Here is a 19,305-nt window from a genome sequence, read left to right on the forward strand (position 1 = left end):
AACGGCCTCAGTCCTCTTTAGTCTTTACATAATTTGGTAGCTGTATTTGTTGTTCTCAAATATGAACAAATGAGACACTTTTGCCATATAAGCTGGAGAGTTCGCAGCTCTTTCTAGAAGAGGTAAAATTGACATAATTTCATTTTTCTAACCAAATTTCAAGTACCCAACAAATCTCTCTTTACATAATTTATTGACTTAGCATAATCTCAAGAATGTTTAAACTAGACATTTTTCATCCTGTACAACAAATTGAATTTTCACATTGACTAATGCATTCAAAGTGCTATTGTTCACAAATATTTGAACTCAAATAGTTTCAGTGATATTCAGAAGATTCCTTTACATTTGTTTCAGGAACATACCCGGACATTCTCAGATCAAGTGACAGATGGTCTAACGTTGCATAAATATATTCTGCGTCCAAATGGGATTTATCACCAGCAACAAATTCATGAATGATACAATCAACTTCAATTGAACTGACTCCTGGTTTCTTCTGTATCCTGAGAGCCTTCATTTTCTTCCTCACATTGCTTGCGTTGTGCCAACTTCCAATAGCAGCATATATATTTGAAAGGAGCACATAGTTAGAATCTCCACCAGGATCCAACTCTGCAAGATAATTCATTAACCTCTCAGCTAAGGCCACATCCCCTTGATTCCTACACGCAGCCAACAATGACCCCAACACAACTTCATTTGGCTTCATGGGCATGTTTTCTATTACATTCAAGGCCTCTTCTAATCTCCCTGCTCGGCTATAAAGATCCACTATGCATCCATAATGCTCAATTCGTGGGGAGATTTTATGGACTCTTTTCATGAGATCGAAGAACTTCAGTCCCTCATCAACTAAACCAGCATGGCTACACGCAGTGAGAGCTCCTGTAAAACTCACCCCATCTGGCTCAAACCCTTCATTTTGCATCAAGTTGAAGAATTCAAGAGCCTCCTCCACATGGCCATTAATTGCAAAGCCCACAATGATTGAGTTCCATGAGACTAAGGTCCTTTTAGGCATTTTTTGAAAAATTTGACGGGCAAATTCAATGCATCCACATCGAGAATACATGTCTATGAATGAATTATTTATTCGAACATTGTCTCGAAAATCTTGCTTCATCACAAACCGGTTTATCCATAAGCCTAAGCCAAGTGTTCCCAAATTGGCACACGCTGAGAGTACAGAAACGATGGTCACGTAATCAGGCTTCACCCCAGAGAGCTGCATTTCTTGAAACGAATCCAAAGCATGCTCAAACTCGCCTCTCCTAACGAACCCACCAATCAAAGCCGTCCAAGAAACCACGTCTCTCTCCGGCATTTTATCAAACAGCTCGATTGCAACCTCAACTTCGCCATTCCTCATGTACCCATCAATCATAGTATTCCAAGACACCTTATTTTTCACAGAGATCTCCTCAAAAATCAATCTTGCGAGATCTACTTGACCACATTTGGAGTACATACCGACAAGGGCCGTACCCACCATTACATTACTCGTATCCAAACCCAGCTTACGAACACAGGCATGTACAGACGCCCCAAAAGACAGAGTCTTTGAAGGAAAATCAGCACAAGCTACCAGAAGAGTTACGAAAGTGATGTGGTTGGGTTCGACACCGGCTAATCTCATGCGGGAAAACTCTCTAGCTGCTTCGACGAGTCGGCCATTGCGGCAGTGGCGAGCTATGGAAGAGGTCCATGAGACTGTGGGGTCAATGGGGGTTTTGTTGTCGGTTTGTCTCAAGCTAACATGGTGTTTTGTAGTGTTCCTGTTGAGGAATAGGTTGTGATTAGAGTCAGGGAAGGTGGGTTGGGTTGAGTTGGGATATTGTGTGTGAAGGGATGATAATGTAGAGAGTTGTTGGATGGTTGTGGCTGTGGAGGCGGGAAGGCTCATTTTTCAAATTACCGTTGGACTCGATGGAGAGCTTAACTATTCTTTTATAGGGTAAAATCAAAGAATTTGGTTTAAGAGAGAGAGAGGGTGAGTGAAAATCATTATAACACCAGAGTTTATAGTAAAAAATCCTGGTGCATGGTCTGTAATTTTTCTACTTTTCTCTCAACGCCAAAAAAATAAAAAATAAAGATAAATATTCTCTCTCACATGCTGACACACATGCAAGATAATTTAGCTATTAAGATAACTGTAATGTACTGTTTTTAAATTCCAAAAAAAATGAACTCCAAGCATTTTTTTTATTTATATTAACAAAAATCCAACAATAAGGTCTTCTTTTTGGCCATGTGAATGATTTCAATCATCCACCTAATAATTATTTATTTTTTATTTATTTAATTTTTTTTTACCCTGGCAATAAGAAAACAGCCATACGACATCTACACAACACATTTATAAAAGACAATATAGATGCAATAGAGCTAAGCCATAAAAGGGCAAAACACAACCACTAAACTTTTTCTTAAAAAAAAATGCAAGAACATGGTGGTATTTTATGGATCTAATAGTTATTTATTGATCAGAGCAAAGTAAATCATGCTCTAACCAATTTTTGTTTTTTAAACTTTATATGAACAGTCTAAGTAAGATGTTTTCTTCTATGGTGGTTCCATTGCAGAGTTTTAGACTCTATTTTCTTCACAGATCTGGAGCATGTTCTTCATTTTATTTATTTGCTTCATGATTTGTACACAGATCTGGAGCATGTTCTTTACTTTATTACTTTGCTTCATGATTTGTATGTCTTTTTGTCTCTGTATTACTTTACTTCATGATTTGTATGTCTTTTCTGACTTAGCTTTTTGTCTCTGTACTGCCATTGGCTTGGCCTTTGTGCCTTTGAAATGATATGTGATATCATTTTCATGCTAAAAAAAAAAAAACCCCAAAATGAGTTGTCAAAATTCCATATAATAATTTACTAGTTAATTTGGTGGCAGATGGTGGACTTCATAATCTCTATATATATACAAATGCAACTATTATTTTACAAACTAGCCACATCATTATCTCAACATTCGTTTGTCATTATTGTTGTGATTTTGTGGAGTCTGATTAGTGTGATATTTCCTAATTTTGGAATACAGGTTGATCAAGTCTGCGCACAAAACTAAAGGATATCAAAACAATTAAAATATTTAAACAAGCATATATATCAAAATGAAATAAATAATAAATAATACGCTGAAGAAAAACTAATAAATAACAAATCTATTAATAATTCTCCAATAATTACAATTCGGGAATCCCGTAAATCAAGGATCCCTTAACTAAAAGTCACTATCCAGAATCCATAATTAAATACTAACATCAAATGAAGTAATAATATCCTACTTTTAACTAAACCGAAAGAATGCATAAGTTCTCCAACTGCGGATTCTCAATCTTAAGACTTGAACCTCTAGTAACCTGAAAGATAAAAATAAGTTGGTCAAATCCACGAGCAACTTCTCTCTACCAGGCCTCTGAAAACCAATAAGCAGATCATCTCTAATCAAAACCAAACCTAATAAAGTTTTTATCTTTAATATATAATGATACAGATATATATATATAATACACTAATCACACCCATTAATAGGTTCATTAAATTTTCAAAAACCATAAATAATGATTAAATATTAATCATTCCTAGACCAATCCACTATTTCTTTTAAAAAGAACCTCCTTTAATCTTAATCTCAAACTAGACAATTATTTAGTCATTTAAACAATATAATATAATTAAATGAATCTTATATTTAATCCAAAACCCAATACTGATTTAATTATTTAAATCACACAGCCAATATCTAGGCTTTGACAAATCATCCATGTCTCCACCAATATTATTTTATTAATTTACATAAAATAATACATTAATCTGTAATTACTAGATTATTCTAATTTAAGAATATGTAATCCTAATCTAACCTATACATACAATAACCATAGATAAAATTTCAATCATTTAACACACAACAATTTAATTACGCATTGTCAATTCAACCATGCCTTTATAAATATATTTATTTATATACTAGTAATTCAACCATGCCTCCTTTAAGTATATTTATTTATACATTGGCAATTCAACTATGCCTCCACAAATATATTTATTTATACATTGGCAATTAAAACATACCTCCACAAGTATATATATATTTATACTTTTAAACTAGCAACACATCCATACTTCCTATGTATGTATTTTATTTATACAAATAATTAAGCAATTTATTTAAACCTTTAACAACTCATCCATGCCTACAATTCAACCATGTACCAACTTTAAACTTAATAATAAACTAAATCATACAAAACCAATCTCATGCATATTATAAACATATCATTTATTTAAACGACCAGCCTATTATAATTTGATAGGCAATACCACATATAAGACATAACTTACCACACAACCATAACTTATTAATTGATTTAAAACATATTAATTAACTCCATATACCATAAAGTAAGTTTAACCATTACCTTTATTAATCCAAAGTAATGTAATCCCCTCTACGCAATTTAAATTTGTAATTGCGTCAGAAAACGCTACTAAAATAATGTAGTAACGTCCAACCGCCCTCAAACACCTAAAATACATCCTCTAATGATTGATTCCAACACAATCAAGCTTGAAATTAATTTTGGGACATTACCGGACTCCACAACAACTTTTCAGGACCCCAAACAGTGCCTCACGCACCTCCACGCGCTGCCACACGCATCTGGTTCCATTGCACGCATTTCTACAAGCTGATAGGTGGTCTCATGCGCCTTTATGTGCTGCCACGCGCCTGGTACTTCTTTCTAGCTGATGTGGCTTCCTCTGGTTGGCTGGGACTATGCGTTCGGGTAAGCCGCATCACACGGGATTACTTTTTTGTTGACTGGACCACATTTATGGCCCAGAGACATGCGCGCACGAGACCTCTATGCGCCGCAATGCATTGGATCCATCCACCATCCATCCACTCCACCCAATAGTCCAGATCAGCGTGTGCATCCCTCCCATGCACACACGCCCACACTGGATGGTTCCATTGCCCATCAAGACCATTAGATGGTCTTGATTTAGGCGCAACGTAGCTTTGTAAGCCGCGCCGCACAGTAACCCCTTCCGTTATGCATACGCCGATTTACTAATCAGGCTCCAGTATATAAAAGTTATAATTTAAGCCCCAAAATAATTCTAATAATTTTAGAAAAATATAAAATAAATCTAGAAAAATATAGAAAATTCCCAAAAATTCCCAAAAATTTAGAAACTCTAGAAACCCTATTAGGTCCAAGATCAGCCTCTAAATTGATTTTAAAATATATATACAACACCTATACATATATCAATTTAAAATCCAAAATTCCAAAAGAATAAATATAATAATTTATGCTTTTAATTATTCTGATCTAACCATGATTTTTTAACAAATAAATTTAAATTTAAATATTGATACTCAAGGTGAAATACTTATGAGTCCAAAGAGGAAAGTTAGAGAAGAATTCGCCTGAAGGTTTTGAAACGAAATCGACGCTTCAAGTTTTGATTGTCTTTTCCAATTTCGATGTCCTTTTTATCAGATCCAGCCTCCTCTTTGTCAGCCATCTCCTCTTCTCTCTCTTTGCCTTTCTTATTTTTCTAACGCGTAAACTTTTGACAACAAAACCTTATGTGTATATTTATACACATTACCCTAATCATATTCCTAGTATAACTAGGAAATAATAATAATAAATCTTTAAATAATATATATATATATATATATATATATATATATATATATATATATATATATATACCTTTCATAATTAATTGTTAGTTAATTAAATTATATATATCTATAGATATCAATATATATATGTATATACTTCCATAATAATTATTTATTAATTATACTTATATACATATAATTATATATATGTGTGTGTATGTGTGTGTGTGTGTATGTGTGCAAAGATAATTATTTAAATATCTTTAAAAACATGGGTCATTATTAATTAACTCAACAAGGCTTTATCCAAGCTCAAGACCACATCATTTGGTCCAACTTCCCTTAAGTCCAAATTCAATTAATTTAAATAAATAAAATAATTAAATAAATACTTAAATTAAAATAACTAATTACATGAAGTTCATAAACAAACAAGAATTTACAACTAAGTCACACCATACCAATAAAATCAACACGCCAACAATTCAATCAATAATTAAGTACACAAACAATGAATCATCATACATAATCACGAAATATAACTTAATTAAAATAAGACAATTAATCTAGCACTCAATTAAATAAAAAAAATTATTTTAAAATAAAATAAAAGTAATTAATCCTAATTTATAAATCCTTTAAAATATCAGGGTATTACAGTTAGGTAATTATTTTTTAGGAAGATTTAATTACATGAAAACTTCAAGAGTTCTGAATTTTAAGAAAAATTCAGTTTTCTGATCTGGTTTAACTTCCTTATTGGTTCAGGGAAAATTCAGTTTCCTGATCTGCTTTAACTTCCTTATTGATTTAAGGAAAATTCAGTTTCCTGATCTAATTTAACTTCTTTATTGGTTTTGGATTTTACAAAAGGCAAGTTCTTGTAGGACAAGTTTGAGACTCTATAAATATCAACTCAAATCAGATTTTATAGAGTGTGAGAGTTAAAGATAAATTTGTGTTAATAAAAGAAAGAGCAATTGAGAGAGAATTCTCCATTGTAATTATTCACTAATTTATAGTGAATTTGTTCGGTATGCTCCATGGACGTAGCATTAAGATTTGGGTGAACTATGTATATATTGTGTTCTTAGGTTTGATTTTTTCTATTCTTCATGATTGCTTGTTTATTCCTTGAACAGTGTTGTTGCGTTTCCGCCACAACAACTGGTATCAAATCCGGTTGATTGTACAGAGCAACTCTCAACAACTGGTATCAGAGCCTTTGGTTGAGAACCTAGGGCACAGAAGGTGTTTGACGAAATTCCGAAAGTCTTTCGATCAGATCTGTTCGTTCAAGTGGGAGTAATAGCATCAGAAGAAAAGACATCCACATTTATGATCGAGAAGTTCGATGGCACAAACTTTGGTTTCTGGAAGATGCAAATAGAAAACCTCTTCTTTCAAAAAAATCTGTATCGATCTTTGGGAAAAAAACCAAAGGATACAAAGGTTGCATAATGGGAATTATTTGATAGGAAGGCTTTTGGAACCGGCAGATTGACATTGTCAAAATCAGTCACCTTTAACATCAAGAACGAGAAGAAGACGAAGTTTCTCATGGCAGCCCTTTTTAGTATATATGAATAGCCTTTTGCAGAGAACAAGGTGCACTTGATTAAGAAGTTGTTCAACATGAGGATGGTCGAAGGTGGTAAATTCAACGAACATTTAAATGCGTTCAACGAGATAGTTGAACAATTAAAGTTTGTCGATATCGATTTTAAAGACGAAGTCCGAGCACTGTTAATTCTAGGGCAATTACCCGAGAGTTGGAGTGACAAAGTTACAGCGATCAGTAGCTCTACAGGGAAGACCAAGTTGAAGTTTGATGAAGTTGTGAGCATGATTCTGACTGAAGAAATCAGAAAGCAAACAACAGGGGTTTCCACCAGTGGTTCAGCATTGAATGTTGAAAGCAGAGGTAAGGGTTCAAATAAGAAGAAGGGCAATGGTAATAAAAACAGAGACAGATCCAAGTCAAGGAATGGAGGACACAGTCTCAAAATTTCAGGAATTCCACAGATCTTAGTGACGCTGAGTGTTGGAATTGTGGAAAGAAGTGACATTACAGTGTTGATTGCAGACTTCCAAAGAAGGGAACCGAAAGAAAAACTGAAGTAAACGTTGTCTCAGAAAAATCAGATGATGTATTGATATGTTCTTTGGAGAGTAAGGCGGAGTCATGGGTTTTAGATTCTAGCGCATCGTTTCATGGCACCTCAAGCAAAGAGCTATTTAATAGCTATGAACTGGGTAACCTTGGCAAAGTTTATATTGGTGATGATCAGCCTTGTAGTATCGTTGGCAAGAGTGAAGTGCAAATCAAGTTGAATGGGTCAGCTTGGAAGTTAAAGGATGTGAGACACATCCCTGACTTGAGGAAGAATCTGATTTCAGTGGGACAATTGTTAGATGAAGATTTTGTTACAACCTTCAATGGAGACTCGTGGAAAGTTTCTAGAGGCGCTATAACCATTCCACGTGGTAAGAAATCTGGCACTCTCTACACAACTACCAGTGCTTGTGGATCTATAGTAATTGTAGATAATAGAGAAGATCACAACCTTTGGCACCAGAGACTAGGTCACATAAGTGAAAGGGGGCTCAAGATTATGCACTTAAAGGGGAAACTACCAGGCATACAGGTAATTGATTTTGACTTCTGTGAGAGTTGCGTGATAGACAAGTAAAAGAGCAGTTTCAAGAAGAGTGGTAGAGATCTCAGAAAGGAGAAATTTGAGCTAGTTCACACAGATGTCTGGGGCCAGCCACTGTCTCATCCATCAGCGGAAAATCCTACTTCGTGACTTTCATTGATGATTACATGAGGAAAGTATGGGTTTATTTTTTGAAGCACAAATCTGAGGTATTTGATATGTTCAAGAAGTAGAAGGTTATGGTGGAGAATGAAACAGGTTTAAAGATTAAGAGGTTGAGGTCAGACAATGGTGGTGAATATGAAGACACCGAATTCAAGAAGTTCTGTTTTGATAATAGGATTATATTAGAGAGGACTGTGCAAAGAACCCCACAGTAGAATGGAGTGGCAGAACGGATGAATCGAACATTGACAGAGAGAGCCAAAAGCATAAGCATACATTTGGGTCTACACAAATAATTTTGGGCAGAAGCAGTTAATACGGAAGCCTATCTGATTAATCATGGACCATCGATGACTTTGGAGCATCGAATACCAGAAGAGGTATGAAGTGGCAAAGAGATAAATCTTTTATGGTTGAAAGTTTTTAGTTGTATTGCATATGCGTATATTAGTGACCATGCTAGGGGAAAGCTCAACCCCAAGTCACTAAAATGCATCTTCGTTAGGTATGGCGGAGATGAGTTTGGTTATCAACTCTGGGATAATCAGAACAAGAAAATCATCAGAAGTAGAGATGTGATTTTCAACGAGAAGGTGATGTATAAGGATAGAGATGCAACACAGTTAATTAGTCCTGTACAGAGTAAGCCTGAGTTTATTGAGTTGGATGATGATCCAGAGAGCATTGACGCTGAGCAAACAGATAAGGGTTCTTGGCCAAAACTCACAGAGCATAGTTCACCGTGGATTCCAACTCCTAAACCTGCACCCAAAAGGTCCACGCGACCTCATGTACCGAATCGAAAATATTTGGATTATATGTTGCTTACAGGTGATGGTAAGCCTGAATGCTATGATAAAGCATGTCAAGTTAAAGATGTTAGCAAGTGGGAGCTTGTAATGGAAGATGAGATGAAGTCTCTTATTTCTAACAAAACATGGGAATTAGCCAATTTGCCAATGGGGAAGAAAGCTCTTTACAACAAATGGGTGTATAGGGTGAAAGAGGAACATGATGCTTCTAAGAGATACAAGGCAAGATTGGTGGTTAAAGGCTTTCAGCAAAAGTAAGGCATTGGCTACACAGACATTTTTTTCCCAGTTGTAAAAGTAAATACCATTCGCTCATTTCTTAGCATTGGTGCAGCAGAGGGGTTGCACCTTGAGTAATTAGATATCAAAACTGCTTTCCTCCATGGTGACCTAAAGGAGGAGATTTACATGCAACAACCGGAGGGTTTCTCAGTCAAAGGGAAAGATAAACTAGTGTGCAAGTTGAAAAAAAGTTTATATGGTTTGAAGCAAGCCCCAAGGCAGTGGTACAAGAAGTTTGATGGTTTTGTAAAGCGACATGGCCACAACAAGTGTAATGCTGACCATTACTGTTACTTCAATAGGGTTTAAGTTAAGTTTCATTATCCTTCTACTTTATATTGATGACATGTTAGTGGCAGGTTCTGATTTTGAAGAAATCAGCAAATTGAAGAAGTAGTTGTCTAGTGAATTCGAGATGAAGGATCTTGGTGCAGCGAAGTAGATTCTTAGGATAAGGATTAACAGAGACAAGTAGAAAGGTACTTTACAGTTATCTCAGGCTGAGTACGTTGAACGGGTTCTGAAGAGGTTCAACATGAATAATGTTAAGGCGCTGAGTACTCCCTTAGCTAATCACTTCTGATTATCTTAAGATCAGTGTCCGAAGACAGAAGATGAGAAAAACTTCATGGCTAAAATTCTATATACCTCAGCCATTGGAAGTTTGACGTATGCCATGGTGTGCACAAGGACAAACATTGCATATGCAGTGGGAGCAGTAAGCAATTTCATGAAGGATCTGGGCAAGCTACACTAGGAAGCAGTAAAGTGAAGGTACATGGTTATGTAGATTCAGATTTTGCTAGTGAGGTGGACCACAAAAAAAGTACTACTGAGTATGTGTTCATGGTAGGTACAACTACAGTTAGTTAGGTTTCGCATATACAGAGGATTGTAGCGTTATCTACTATAGAGGCAGAGTATGTGGCGATGACAGAGGCCAGCAAGGAGATAATTTTGTTACAAGATTTGTTGACAGAGTTAGGATTTGAACAGATGAATAATGTTTAGCATAGTGCTAGTCAGAGTGCGATACATTTGGCAAAGAATTTAGCATTTCATTCATAGACCAAGCATATAGGACTTCGGTATCACTTTATCAGATCTTTGTTAGAAGATGAGGTGTTAACACTTGCGAAAATACATAACACCAAGAATCCGGCTGATATGTTGACCAAGACAGTGACCATGGAGTCGATCTACTAACTTAAAAATAGAAAGAAGCGCACTAGCATGTATAAGACATGGATGAAAAGAAGATGGAATGGGTTTACAAGTGCTCCAACCTCCAAGTGGGAGATTGTTGTGGTTTTGTGTTGTCTGATTAAGTAATTATTTTTTAGGAAGATTTAATTATATGAAAACTTTAAGAGTATTGAATTTTAGGGAAAATTTAATTTCCTGATCTACTTTAACTTCCTTATTGGTTTAGGGAAAATTTAGTTTCTTGATCTGCTTTAACTTCCTTATTGGTTTAAGGAAAATTCAGTTTCCTGATATGATTTAACTTCCTTATTGGTTTTGGATTCTACAAAAAGCAAGTTCTTGTAGGGCAAGTTTGGGACTCTATAATTATCAACTCTAATCAGATTTTAGAGAGTGTGAGATAAATTTGTGCCAATACAAGATAGAGTAATTGAGAGAGAATTCTCCATTGTAATTCTTCATCTTTTTCATAGTAAATTTGTTCGGTGTACTCCATGGACGTAACCCTAAGATTTGAGTGAACCACGTATATCTTGTGTTCTTAGGTGTGATTTTGTTTTATTTTTCGTAATTACTTGTTTATTCCTTAAACAACGTTATTTATTTTGCGTTTCCGCCACAACAACTGGTATCAAATCTGATTGATTGTGTAGAGCAACTCCAACAATTACAATAATACCAAAATATTTATAAATTAAACCAAGATTTACAGTAATCTAAAACCACCACTCTACTAATCTTGTCCGGGAATATAATTGATCAGTGCCATGGCCCTTAAAGGAATATCTTTCTGCATATATATATAATTAAAAACCAAAATGAGTTGTCAAAATTCCATATAATAATTTACTAGTTAATTTAGTCGCAGATGGTGGACTTTATAATCTCTATATTTATACATATGGGACCATTATTTTACAAACTAGCCACATCACTACCTCAGCATTCGTTTGTCATTACAATAATTTTAATAATACCAAAATATTTACAAGATTTACAGTAATCTAAAACCATCACTCTACTAATCTTGTCCAGGAATATAATGGATCAGTGCCATGACCCTTAAAGGAATCTCTCTCTACATACACACACACACACACACACACACACACAACATACATACATACACATATAATAAAGGGTTAAATGTAATAAAAAAAAAAACCCTGAACTATTGGGGTTTTGCAAGAAACTCCCATGAACTACAAAAAAAACCCCCCCTAAATTATTATTTTGTTGCAATTCACCCCATCAGGTCACCTGAAAAGGTAAAAGACAATTTCACCCTTACTTAAACGACTTAGTTTCAAATATTGTATCTTTAACTTGCTGACGTGGCCTTGATATAATATATATATATATATATATATATATATATATATATATATGTCTTTGCAAACCCAGAAGTCTCTACAATTTCCCAAATGAAGAAGGAACAGGGGGATGATTGGTGAAAAAAGGCACAACTATGAAGATAGAGACGCTGGTTGAAAAAAAATGGGGAGAGCTTGGCGGTGCACCGGCGAGACAGACCCGGCGATGGGCAGGCGGGAGCAACGGTGGCGACGACAAAGAAATCAATGGCTAAAGAAGTCGCGATTTCGATGAGGTGGTGATACTCAGCGACTGGCACAACGGTGACGACGGCGGCTTGTGATGAAGCGTGACTATGTACCGGTGAGACAGATCCAGTGATGGGTGGTGGGTCTAGAATCGGCCAGCTATGGAGAGCTTGGATGTTGGCTCGGCCGTGGAAAGGTTAGGGTGGTAAGCAGCGGGTTGTGGTGGAGAAGAATAAGTTAGGGTTCCGGCAAAGAATTTGGGTTTCATTGTTTTGAAGTTGGATTTCAAACCCTCTGTTTTATTCAAACCGATTCGGCCAAGTAGTGAAGCTCGTAGCTTTAACCCCGCTTCTGATTTCTTCAGTTCTCTGGATAATCTACAAATGCTGAATTACACAAGCACAGCCCAAGAGGTTATGAAGGAGATATATATGCGTATGTGTGTGTGTGCGCGTGTACACACCCACAACTAGAGGGAGGGAGAGAGAGGGGTTTAGGTCGGCAATTTCTTTTTCTTGTAAAAAATGTGCGAAGAAGATGAACAGTGATTCTAAATGAGTGTTTGGGTGTAGCAGTAAGAAAAGGGTGTGTTTGTGTTTAGGTGTCAAAATAAGGGGCAATATTGTATTTTTATGTTTATAAGGGTATTATGATCTTTAAATTAAATATTGTGGGTCATGTGACCGCACATGATATTTTAACGGCGAGTTTCAACCGGTGCCGTCGCCGGATGGAGTCATCTGCAACAAAAATTATAATTTGGGGGTTTTTTGTAATTTTTGTAGTTTAGGGGGGTTTGTTGATAATTAGCCAATAGTTCAAGGAGTTTTTTTTTTTATTTTTATATTTAACCCTATAATAAACATATATTTGTAAATAATGTTATCTGATAATTAATTTAATTTGGGCGGCTGAATGGGCTATCCAACCATCATTAGTTGAGGACAAAAGATGAATGCTTCCCATTTTCTTTTTTTTGTATTTTAGGGTATTGTTAGAGGAATATACCTACATTTAGGCCTATCAATCACTCCGATCCTGATCTAAATCCACTATTTATACCCAAATCTGGTAATACAAGATCAAATTCCAATATTTCATTTACAAGCCTGGATCTGTTAAATCCAATGACTAGTCAAACACACACACACACACATACTGTATTTGTGAGCGCATAATATATTGCATATGTGAATATGTGATTTAATACCATATGTTTAGCATATACTGAAGTACTGAAGTATATCTGAACTCTAATTTTTACAAAAGCTACTTGCCTTGCATTCTCGCTTTGACATTGTTCAGTTGTATAAATTAGTTTTTAAACTTAAAAACATATAACAGTTTTTACATCGCCATAAAAGATTTCTCTAAAACTCTTTTTTTTTTTTCATATTTTTTCAAAAGATTGTGTATCAAATGAGATTTCAATTGACTTATTTTTCTAGTTTTTTAAGAATCATGACATTTTTGTAAATAGGTCTTCCTTACACATTAAACATAAAATTTTACTAAAATGGTCTTATTGACAGATTTTATAAAATATATAAAAAATTAATATTTTGTGAAATGACTAAAAAGGTACGCAAAACCCCCCCTTCAACTCCAATACAGTGAGGAGAAAGGAAAAAAAAAAAAATTCAAAACCCAATTGCATAATTGAATAATTGAACAAGTTGCCGAAATCATCACCATCCTCTGCGCCGTCGACATTCAGTGCACAGCTGGTTCAGTCCGTCGTTTGCTGCCGCCGATTCATCTTTGGTCACCGTTGAACTCACTACCATCGTTAGAGTGAGCACGGATTGGTTGTGAGAAGATCAGCGAGCAATGATTCAAGGGTGAGCACAGACTGAATATATTTGTGGCCGACGACGGCAGGAATGAAATGTCGACAATAGTTCCGGCGACCATCACAGACCCAGTACAGTCCGACATAGGAAAACCCAGTTTGGTGAAGCTCTACCCAACAAGATTTTCATACAGAACGGAGAAATCTGACCCAGTTTTGGCAAGAGTTTGTTTAGAAGTTCGGTAATCATGAACGACTCAGCAGCTCGATTGACCAACGGAGAGCTCAAGTTTGGCCAAGCTCCGGTGATGTCTTCTACCTACCTCTGCGAAACCCAGTTCGGTTTCTTGAGCTTCAGTTTACCGATCCGCATGAAACTCCAAGGACTTCGAATCCATCTTTCTTAAGCTTGGAACATAAGCTTCCATTGTTTTCGTGAAGCTCCAAGTAGCGAAACCCAGTTTGCCTCCCCGATAGCTCCGGTGAGCTATAGCAAACTTCAGTTTAGTTCGGAAAAACTTTAATTCCAATTTCGACGACCCACAAACTTCCAGCGATCCTCTTTAGCGACATAGCGGTGAACAGCAGTGGGTCTTGTTCTTACGGGAATGACGGTGAGTTTTGAGGATGCGGTGTTCTTAACGGCGGCAAAGCAGCGGTGAAGACGGGCTCGTACCAGGATTTCATGGTAGCATATCCTTTGCCCACTCAGCGGCGGAACCAGGATTGCAAGGGAACTAATGATAATAAAAAAATTTGAAAATAACGTAATAATTCTTATGATAAAAATATCTTATATATATTTTAAAAAATAGACAAAAATAAAAAAAAAATAATTAAAAAAAAAAAAAACAATGATGTTCTCATATATATCAAATCAAGTTTTTTAGGGATAAAAGTTAAAAATCACCTGTAAATAGAGTTTCCTAATCTCAGAAAAATTCTTCTTCTTCTACATATTCTCTTTACTGATTTTTTTTTTTTTTCTTTGCTAGACCCCCAAACAGGGCAAATCTTATAAGGGAAAATACCACCGCGTATTAAGAGGAAGTACTTGAAGAGTAGTAAAAACTGATTGCATATCACATATGGATTGAGCTGAGTTCTGCCCATGTGCTTACTACTACGACGAGCTCCACAACAAAAAAATGGGGCATTAGTTACGATGGTGGTGGAACTAAAAGTGTACACCATTCGTGTCGCGGTGGAGATTGGAAGCATCACCGCCGTTGAAGTGCTTAGAGTCGTTGTTGGTTTCTTGTTGAAGAAGCTCATCTTCATGTTCATCGACGTCAAGTGCCTGGTTTGGACCACGCATTGACAGTTGCGGCAGCCGTTCCAAACTCATCTTCACTGCTGGAATCGCGACTATTCCAATCGCACTGTTTCTGTAGCATATATAATTATATCTACACACACACACACACACACACACCAAATTACCACACTGTTTCTGCAATTAGTTTAGTGAAACAGCTCTAAAAACACAGGAAAAAAACAATTGAACTCACTGGACAGTTTACTGGAGTTCCTCGTCAGAATTAACGAAGCTTACCGAACATTTTTGGAAGAGTAATGTTTGATATAGGTATTTTCGAAAGAGTAAAAGGGTAGAATAGGCATTACTAGGTTCAATTTATGCAAAAAGTATTTTGAGGGGTCTTTCAGCACAATGTTAAAACATTAATGCTGCGTTTGGTGTGTAGGAATGAATTGGAATACAAGTGGGAATGGAATGAGAATGAGAATGAAATGGAATGACTATTCTTATTCTATTATTTGGCTGTAAATATGAAACGTTTAGAAATGGAATGATAAAAATCATTCTAGTGTTTGGTTAGACCGATTTTAAATTTAGAATGGAATATATTTCAAATTAAGTTCTCCAAAATATCCCTGTTAGTAAAAAATAAATTAAATTAATAAAATGACGTTCTTGTATAATTTTTTAAAAATTAATGGTGGTAGTGGTGGAAAGTGGTAATGGTGTAGGTGGTGGTGTTGGAAGGCGGCAGCGGTGGCAATGGTGGAAAGCGGCGGTGTTGGTGAAAGGCAGCAATGGTGGAAGGCGGTGGCAAAAGTGTTGATGGTGGTGGAAAGAGATAGTGGTGTAGGTGGCAGTGGTGGAAGCCAATGGAGGTGACTGTGGTGATGGTGGAAGGCAGTGGAAGTGGCGGTGGTGGAAGGCGTTAGTGGTGGCGGTGGTGGAAGGTGGTGGCGGCGGCGGTGGTGGTGGAAGGCGGTGGCGGCGGCGGCGGCGGCAGAGGTGGAAGGTGGTGAAAGGTGGTGGAGGTAATGGCGGTAAAAGGCGGTGGCGGTGGCGGTGGCGGTAGTGGTGGTATAAGGTGGTGGAAGGCGATGGCGGTGGTAGTGGTGAAAGGTGGTGGCGGAAGGCAGTGGTGGCTGTGTAAAACGGTGGCAGTGGTGAAAGGTCGTGGCAGTAGTGATAATAGTAGTGGAAGGCGGCAGCGATAGTGGTGGTGGTATATGACGGTGGCGGTGGCAGTGGTGGTAATGGTGGTAGAAAGCGATAGCGGTGGTAATGGTAGCGGCAGTGGTAGAAGATGGTGGTGGTAGTGAAAGGTGGTGGCGAAAGGCGATGGTGGCAGTGGTGGTGGTTGAAGGTGGCGACAGTGGTGTAAGATAGTGGTGGTAGTGGTGAAAGGTTGTGCCGGCAGTGGTGGTGAAAGACGGTGGTTGGGGCAAATGAAAGCAGAGTCATTGATGAAATGCGGTGGCGGTAGTAGAAAACGATGAGTGGTGGTGGTGGAAGGCGGTGGTGGTGGTGAAAAGTGGAGGTGGTTTGTGGTAAAAGATGGTGGTAATTTTTGAACTTGGAACATGAGTATTTTTTGAGAAGTTGATTTTTTTAAAAAAAATTACTTGGGAATGGAATGGCGCGCCTTCCATAGGTTTAGTTATGGAATGGATTTTCATTCCAATGAAATGGTCATTTCCATTTTAAATTGTATACCAAATAAATGAATGGTTGGAAGGAATAAACATTCCATTCCATTCCATTCCAGTCCTGCACACCAAATGCAGCATACAGGTGTTTTATACACACTTTTTAAAATAGGGGGCAAAGTGCTATCAAAAGTATACATCATGGGTGTGTTTTGCACTTGACCCATATTATATATCTATATCTTTAATTTAATTTTTTAATTATTTATTTAATGAAAAATGATAATTATATTGAATTTTAATGGGGAATAATTTTTTTTTTCTTATAATTATAGAAAGAACAGTTTTTTATTCCATATGATATATTGTATATTAATTTAACAACTATAAAAACAAATATATATTTTTGAGATATTTTTTTAATCTTTATTTGACCAAATAAAATAAATACATGTATTAGGACTTTTTAACTTATAAGTCGCATTAAGTTCAAAAAAATATAAAACATATAACTCAAAGAGAGAGAGAGAGAGAGTACATTGTTAGGGAAAATATATAGAGATTTTTTTTTTTTTTTTTGAAAGGTGAGATAAAATACCCATCTACTATGAGATTGTTAGCATTCACACTCCCTTGAATATTTTCAGAAGAATAAAAGAGAAAAACAAGCATTATAATATTACTTAATATCAGATATCTGCAAAAAGTAATTTAAGAGGTGTTTTTGCTCAACTTTTCAAGAATAAGGGATTAATATATATATATATTAGATGATGTAGTGGCTTATACGGGTTGAATTAGTTTTAAAATAGACTAGAATCTAAATGCAAGAGTTAGAATTATAAAGAGGTTAGAATACTGTAACCAATTCAGACACAGGCTTGTCATTGTTAGATTTGGCACTATTTCAATGATTTATAGGATTTGAATTGGTTTTAATTTGTACTGTTTCACGTTGAAATCAATTCAAACTGGACTATATGTGCGCCCCTAAGCTTTGTTGTTTCAATTAATAATTTGCAAACTATTTAAGTAAATAAGTAAACATAATATAATTCGCTAAGTTTTGTCATATCACTCCTAATTTTTTATGTTTTGTAACTATCGCTCATTGACTCCTAATTGAATAATGTACGCACTTTTTTTATTCTTTTTCTTTAAAATATGTGTATCATTTCATAATACACCCATTATTTAAGTAAAAAATATAATTAAAAAAAATAAAAAAATCCTCTCCAAGATTTTAAGTACTTACTTTTTTTAATCCGTGTCAACACCTTTGCCTGAAATCAGACTTTCTTGTCATTGAGTAACGTCATTGCACTACCACACCACTAGACTTTTGCGTCAAAAAAATGGAATTGGTCATTCCCGTGAAAGACCAAAGAAACGATAAAAAATTAATTTCGTGCGAATGTTAGAGCAAGTGATCAGATACATAGATTGAGTCCACCAAACTCAAAAATTTTCAGTTATATATAATACAAGGCATTTGAAAGTTCAAAGTTCAAACCCTAAAGTTTCGCATTCTGGAAGAGAATTGGAAGAAAAAGAGAAAAGAAATTAAAGAAAAGCCAAACAATAATGTAATAGCCACCTGTATCACTAATAATATACTGGGGTCTCTATTTCATGTGTAACGTTTATTATCTTGCTATTTTCGTGTATAACCATCAGCAAATTAAGTTACTCCTACTTTATATTAATTTGTGTATCGTAATTTTAGACATAAATTTTTATGAGTAAAAAATTAACGTTTGCATGATATCAAGAATATTAATATTATTATAATCGTGTCAGAATTTGCTTCAATAAAATTTGTCCCTTTATTTGTGAGAATTATAATCCACTAATCATGATAAAGTAATAATACGTAGTTTGTTGCAATCAATCATTGTTTTAGATTTACACATGGTTATTGTCTGTTGGTAATAATTAAAAAAACTTTGCTATAAGTCTATTAGTAATAATCACATTAGGTAAGTAGTACAAATTAATCATTTCTATACGATCGGGTGGGGGCGGCTGTGCAATCACTCGCCCAAAATCATTCATTTCATTTAACAGTCCAAAAATTTAAGGCTGGTTTGGACTGTTAGATAATTCTCACAGCCTAATCAAGTACAATTAATTAATTGTGCAAAACTTAATTATCATTGAAAACAAAACTGACATTAGTACACTAAAAAAAGAAGAAGCTAGAAATACTCTACTTCTTTCGATATTTAGATTCAAGAAGTAGAGTGATAGACTTT

General features: G+C 35.7%; 1 protein-coding gene across 1 annotated transcript; it reads right to left on the bottom strand.

The window, feature by feature from the left end:
* Positions 1–153: 153 nt before the first annotated feature.
* LOC132270633 (pentatricopeptide repeat-containing protein At1g05750, chloroplastic) lies at positions 154–2,074 on the bottom strand. Its single transcript, XM_059771810.1, has one exon. The coding sequence runs from the start codon at positions 1,904–1,906 to the stop codon at positions 320–322; it is 1,587 nt and encodes a 528-aa protein (XP_059627793.1). The 5' UTR covers positions 1,907–2,074; the 3' UTR covers positions 154–319.
* Positions 2,075–19,305: the final 17,231 nt, after the last annotated feature.

Source organism: Cornus florida, unplaced genomic scaffold (genome assembly GCF_030987335.1).
Source record: "Cornus florida cultivar Cherokee Brave unplaced genomic scaffold, ASM3098733v1 CherokeeBrave_3.0.0_Hap2_Chr08, whole genome shotgun sequence".
Taxonomy (NCBI): Eukaryota; Viridiplantae; Streptophyta; class Magnoliopsida; order Cornales; family Cornaceae; genus Cornus; species Cornus florida.